General features: G+C 62.0%; 1 protein-coding gene across 1 annotated transcript in view; it reads right to left on the bottom strand.

Moving 5' to 3' along the window:
* LOC127465899 (lysosomal alpha-mannosidase-like) overlaps window positions 1-5,994 on the bottom strand; it is a 19,742-nt gene extending 13,748 nt beyond the window's left edge. The window contains 5 exon segments of the mRNA XM_051776431.1: window positions 949-1,081; window positions 2,099-2,292; window positions 3,043-3,216; window positions 4,959-5,061; window positions 5,877-5,994. Coding sequence (XP_051632391.1) covers window positions 949-1,081; window positions 2,099-2,292; window positions 3,043-3,216; window positions 4,959-5,061; window positions 5,877-5,948 — 676 coding nt within the window. The 5' untranslated portion in view covers window positions 5,949-5,994.
* Window positions 5,995-6,000: the final 6 nt, after the last annotated feature.

Genomic DNA, 6,000 nt, shown 5'->3' on the forward strand with positions numbered 1-6,000 from the left:
CACCCCCGGGGGACAGGGCAGGACCCTTGGGGACAGGGCAGGACCCTTGGGGACACGAGTGTCACCCCCGGGGGACAGGGCAGGACCCTTGGGGACAGGGCAGGACCCTTGGGGACACGAGTGTCACCCCCGGGGGACAGGGCAGGACCCCTGGGGATGGGGCAGGACCCCTGGGGACACGAGTGTCACCCTCTTGGGGACAGGGCAGGACCCTTGGGGACAGGGCAGGACCCTTGGGGACACGAGTGTCACCCCCGGGGGACAGGGCAGGACCCCTGGGGATGGGGCAGGATCCCTGGGGACGCGAGTGTCATCCCTTGGGGACAGGGCAGGACCCCTGGGGACAGAGTGGACATGGATTGGGGGGGATCCCCAGGAGGGGAGGAGGTTTTGGGGGGGTCCCAGGTTGTCACCAGTGGTAGGGGAGGGATGGAGACAGGGCAGGTTTGGGGGTCCTGGGGGTCCCAGGGCAGGTTTGGAGGTCCTGGAGAAGGTTTAGGGGTCCTGGGGGTCCCAAGGAAGGTTTAGGGGTCCCAGGGCAGGTGTGGGGGTCCTGGGGGTCCCAAGGAAGGTTTGAGGATCCCAGGGCAGGTTTGGGAGTTCCAGGGCAGGTGTGGGGGTCCTGGGGAAGGTTTAGGGGTCCTGGGGGTCCCAAGGAAGGTTTGGGGGTCCCAGGGCAGGTGTGGGGGTCCTGGGAGTCCCAAGGAAGGTTTGGGGGTCCCAGGGCAGGTTTGAGAGTTCCAGGGCAGGTGTGGGGGTCCTGGGGAAGGTTTAGGGGTCCTGGGGGGTCCCAAGGAAGGTTTAGGGGTCCCAGGGCAGGTGTGGGGGTCCCAGGGAAGGTTTGGGGGTCCCAGGGAAGGTTTGGAGGTCCCAGGGCAGGTTTGGGGGGGTCCCGGGGCAGGTTTGGGGGTCCCGGGGCAGGTTTGGGGGTCCCGGGGGTGCCCTGACCAGTGAAGATGTCGGCGTTGGGGGGGTCCAGGCTCGGGCTCCCCCTCCAGAGCAGCTCCAGCTCCTGGCACCGCGCCCGGGCCACCTTGTCCTGGTGGTCCACGCGGCCCAGGAAGACCCCGTCGTACCCCATCTGGGGGGGGGGACACGGGGGGGTCACTGGGGGTCCCACACACTGGGGGGGGTCAGAGGGAGGGGTGGGGAGGGTCCCCTGGGGAGTTTGGGGGTGTCCACAGGGAGGGTGGGGGGGCAGGGAGGGGTTTGGGGCCACAGAGGGAGGGTCGGGGGAATGCACAGGGAATGTTTTGGGGGTCCCTGGGGAGGAGGTTTGGGGTTCAGGGGGAGTTTTGGGGGGCCCTGGGGGGGTCTGAGGGTCCCCCCCATGAGCCAACTCAGCTGCCATCTCCCGGGAGTGGCCAAAGGGGTTGATCTGCCGGGGGGGGCTCAGGGAGGGTTTGGGGGTTCAGGGGGAGCTTTGGGGGTTCAGAGGGAGGTTTGGGGGTCCCTAGGAGGGTTTTGGGGGTCCCCACCTGAGCGAGCTCAGCCGCCATCTCGCGGGAGTGGCCAAAGGGATCGATCTGCCGGGGGGGCTCAGGGAGGGGTTTGGGGGTTCAGGGGGGAGTTTTAGGGGTTCAGCGGGAATTTTGGGGGTTCAGGGGGAGTTTTGGGGCCCCCACCTGAGTGAGCTCAGCCGCCATCTCACAGGAGTGGCTGAAGGGGTCGACCTGCCACAGGGGGCTCAGGGAGGGTTTGGGGGCTCAGGGAGGGGTTTGGAGTCCCTGGGGGGGTTTGGGGGCCCCTGGGGAGGGGCTGAGATTTCAGGGGGAGGTTTGGGGGTCCCTGGGGGGAGGTTGGGGGTCCAGGGGGAGTTTTGGGGGTTCCAGGAGTGCCCAAAGGGGGTCGATCTGCTGGGGGGGGCTCAGGGAGGGTTTAGGGGCTCAGGGAGGGGTTTGGGGGTTCAGGGGGAGGTTTGGGGGTTCAGGGGGAATTTTGGAGGTTCAGGGGGAGTTCTGGGGTCCCCACCTGAGCGAGCTCAGCTGCCATCTCCTGGGAGCGGCCGAAGGGGTCGATCTGCCAGGGGGGGCTCAGGGAGGGTTTTGGGGGCTCAGGGAGGGGTTTGGGGGTTCAGGGGGAGTTCTGGGGTCCCCACCTGAGCGAGCTCAGCCGCCATCTCGCGGGAGTGGCCGAAGGGGTCGATCTGCCAGCCCACCCGGGGGGTCCCGCAGGGCCCGAAGTGGCGGCGCAGGAAGCGCCGGCCCAGCCCCATCTGCTCCAGGGTCCCCCCGTAGTGGGTCGTGGCCTCGTCGCTCATGCACCAGCCCCCCCCCACGAACTCCAGCCGCCCTGGGTTTGGGGGGGGGGGGCAACAAGGGGGGGTCAGCCCCCCCAAAATCCCTCGGGGGGCACCCCGGGAGCCAGCCCCGTCCCCTTACGAGGTCGCTGGGACCCCTCGGAGGTGCAGCCCCCCCTGCACCCCCCCATGGTCACACAGACCCCACAGATCCCCCCCAAACGTCCCTGTGCACACCCCCAGTGCCCCCCCACCCCCCTAGAAGGTCACTGAGACCCCTCCCAGTGATCCCTCCCAGTGACCCCTCCCATCCTCCCAGTGACCCCTCCCATCCTCCCAGTGACCCCTCCCAGTGATCCCTCCCATTCTCCCAGTGACCCCTCCCAGTAACCCCTCCCATTTTCCCAGTGACCCCTCCCATCCTCCCAGTGACCCCTCCCAGTGATCCCTCCCATCCTCCCAGTCACCCATCCCAGTGACCCCTCCCAGTGACCCCTCCCATCCTCCCAGTGATCCCTCCCAGTCACCCCTCCCATTCTCCCAGTGACCCCTCCCAGTGATCCCTCCCATCCTCCCAGTCACCCATCCCAGTGACCCCTCCCAGTGATCCCTCCCATTCTCCCAGTGACCCCTCCCAGTGCCCCCTCCCATCCTCCCAGTGACCCCTCCCATCCTCCCAGTGATCCCTCCCAGTCACCCCTCCCATCCTCCCAGTGCCCCCTCCCAGTGCCCCCTCCCATCCTCCCAGTGCCCCCTCCCAGTGCCCCCTCCCATCCTCCCAGTCCGTCCCAGTCTCTCCGTACCCTGCTGGACGAGGTCCCTGACCCTGTTCCGGGTGTCCTGGTCCTGCTGTCCCCACCAGAGGGACAGAAAAGCCACCTCGGCGTAGACGAAGCGCCGGGCGGGGTCGGCCCCGAGCTCGGCCACCACCGAGTCCAGGATGTACTGAACCCCCGCGTGCTGCTCCCTGTTCCGCACTGGGGGGGCCACGGGGGGGCATGAAAAATAAAAATACGGGGGTTTATAAATATATTTTATAAATATTTTTATATATTTTATAAATATTTTTATATCCGTATTTTTATATTTATACAAAATATATGTCATTTTTGTATTATATATTTATGTATTTTTATATTTTATTTATTTATTTATTTGAATTTATTTGTATTTATTTATAATTTATATATTTAAATTTTAATATTTTTATATTTTATACCTCTACATTTTTATATTTTATGTTTATATATTATCTATATTTATTTATATTATAATTTTTATATTTATATATTTATATTTTAAAATTATATATTTATATATTTTATATATTTATATATTCAAGTTTATTTATATTTATTCATATTTCTATTTACTTATATTTATATTTATTTATACTTATATTTTTATTGTATCATGAAGTTGTAAGATATCCAAGTTCCAAAAAACTGGGCTTGAGTGTCAGGGTCTTTTTTAAAGAACTTTTAAAAGTTCTTAAGAATTAAAATCTTTTAGGGCTGTTTTGTACCCAGGGGTTTCTTTTCTCTCTTTGGGCTAAGGACGAAGGAAGATCCCTCATCTTTGACACGGGACACCTTTGTCCCTCATTGGAATAAAGGGAAAGCCCCTTTCCAGAGAAAACAAACCTTTTCAGGCACAAATGAATGTATTAAAGTTCTCTGAAAAAGAGGGGGGGGGGTTTTGTGAAACTACAAAATGGATAAGATGTAACCCCAAAGGGTCTTTTTTTTTCCCCCGGAAATCTGGCGAGAGAAAAACCCGAATAAATTGTTCCTTGTTTCTTTGTTCCCCGAGTTTCTGCCCTTCCTTCTAAATTTAAAAGAGGGATTTTTCCCACGGGGGGGGGCACAGGGTCATCACAAAGCACTGGGGGGGGCATCACCCCAAAGCAGGGGGGACACACGGGGGGGTCACCCCAAAGTGCTGGGGGAAGACAGGAGGGGGCACAGGGACACCCCTGGGGACACCCCACAGGGGACAATGAAGGGGGGGTCACTCTGAGGCACCTGGGGATGGAGGGAGGGGGGCACTGGGTGACCCCAAAGAGTCAGGATGGCTCAGGGGGGCACAGGGACATCCCTGGGGACACCCAGGGGACAATGGGGGGTCACTCTAAGGTACCTGGGGATGGAGGGAGGGGGGCACTGGGTGACCCCAAAGAGTCAGGATGGCTCAGGGGGGCAGAGGGACATCCCTGGGGACGCAGGGGGGGTCACCCCAAAGAGCCAGGATGGGTCAGGGGGGGCACAGGGACATCCCTGGGGACACCCAGGGGACAATGGGGGGTCACTCTAAGGTACCTGGGGATGGAGGGAGGGGGGCACTGGGTGACCCCAAAGAGTCAGGATGGCTCAGGGGGGCAGAGGGACATCCCTGGGGACGCAGGGGGGTCACCCCAAAGAGCCAGGATGGGTCAGGGGGGCACAGGGACACCCCTGGGGACACAGGGGACAATTGGGGGGTCACTCTAAGGTACCTGGGGATGGAGGGAGGGGGGCACTGGGTGACCCCAAAGAGCCAGGATGGCCAGGTAGGGGCACAGGGACATCCCTGGGGTCACCCCAAAGCACGGTGAGGGGGTGGTGGTAGTGCAGGACAGGGGCACGGGGACATCTGTGGGGACACCCAGGGGACACCAAAGCACAAGGGGAGGGGCAGGAGGGTGGCCCAGGGGACACCCAGGTGGCCCGTCCTCCCCCACCTCCATAGTAATACTGGTCCACGGTTTTGAGCCACCCGACGTCGTCGTGGGAATGCGGCACCAGGTGAACGTTCAGCAGGCCGGGCCGGGTGGGGGGGCACGACTGGGAGGGGAAAAGGGGCCCGGGGGGGCTCAGAGGGGGCTCCCCCCCAGCCCCTCAGTGCCCCCAGTCCATCCCAATGCCCCCAGTGCCCATTCCCCCAGGATGTTCTGGTGCCCCCCTTCCTCGGCCCCTCTCAGTGCCCCCAGCCCCTCCCAGACCTCTCAGTTCCCGGTTCCCCGGGACACTCGGTGTCCTGCAGCCCCCCCCCCCGTTCCCCCCAGCCCCCCCAGTTCCCCTTTCACCAGGACACTTCAGTTACCCCCGGGCCCCTCCCATTTCCCCTTTCCCCAGGACACTTCGGTTACCCCCGGGCCCCTTCCGGTGCCCCCCAGTCCCTCCTACTTCTCTCAGTTCCCCTTTCCCCAGGACACTCTGATTCCCCCCAGTTCTCCCAGTGTCCATTTCCTCAGGACACTCTGGTTCCCTCCCTCCCACCCAGTTCTCCCAGTGTCCATTTCCCCACGACACTCCGGTTTCCCCCCAGTTCTCCCAGTGTCCATTTCCCCAGGACACTCCGGTTCCCCCCCGGCCCCTCCCGGAGCCACCCCGGTGCCCACCCCCTCCCAGTGTCCCCAGTCCCTCTCGGTTTCCGTTTCCCCAGGACACTACGGTCTCGCTCCGGTTGCCCCTCGGCCCCTTCCAGTGCCCTGTCACCCTCCCCCGGTGTCCCCCAACCCCTTCCAGTGCCCCCAGTCCACCCCAGTTCCCCCAGTCCCTTCCAGTTCCCGCTTCCCCAGGACACTCCGGTCCCGCTCCGGTCTCCCCTCAGCCCCTCCCGGTGCCCTGTCACCACTCTCAGCCGCCCCCGGTCCCACCTGGTACCCGCAGCCCGCGGCCGCCGCCGCCCCGAGCAGGAGCAGCAGCAGGAGCAGCGGCGCCGCGGCCATGACACCCCCCCCCGCTCACGTGACCGCCCGTTCACATGACCCGGGGAACACC

Source organism: Manacus candei, unplaced genomic scaffold, assembly GCF_025592945.1.
Source record: "Manacus candei isolate 608988 ecotype Guabito, Panama unplaced genomic scaffold, ASM2559294v1 h1tg000521l, whole genome shotgun sequence".
In the NCBI taxonomy this organism is placed as follows: domain Eukaryota; kingdom Metazoa; phylum Chordata; class Aves; order Passeriformes; family Pipridae; genus Manacus; species Manacus candei.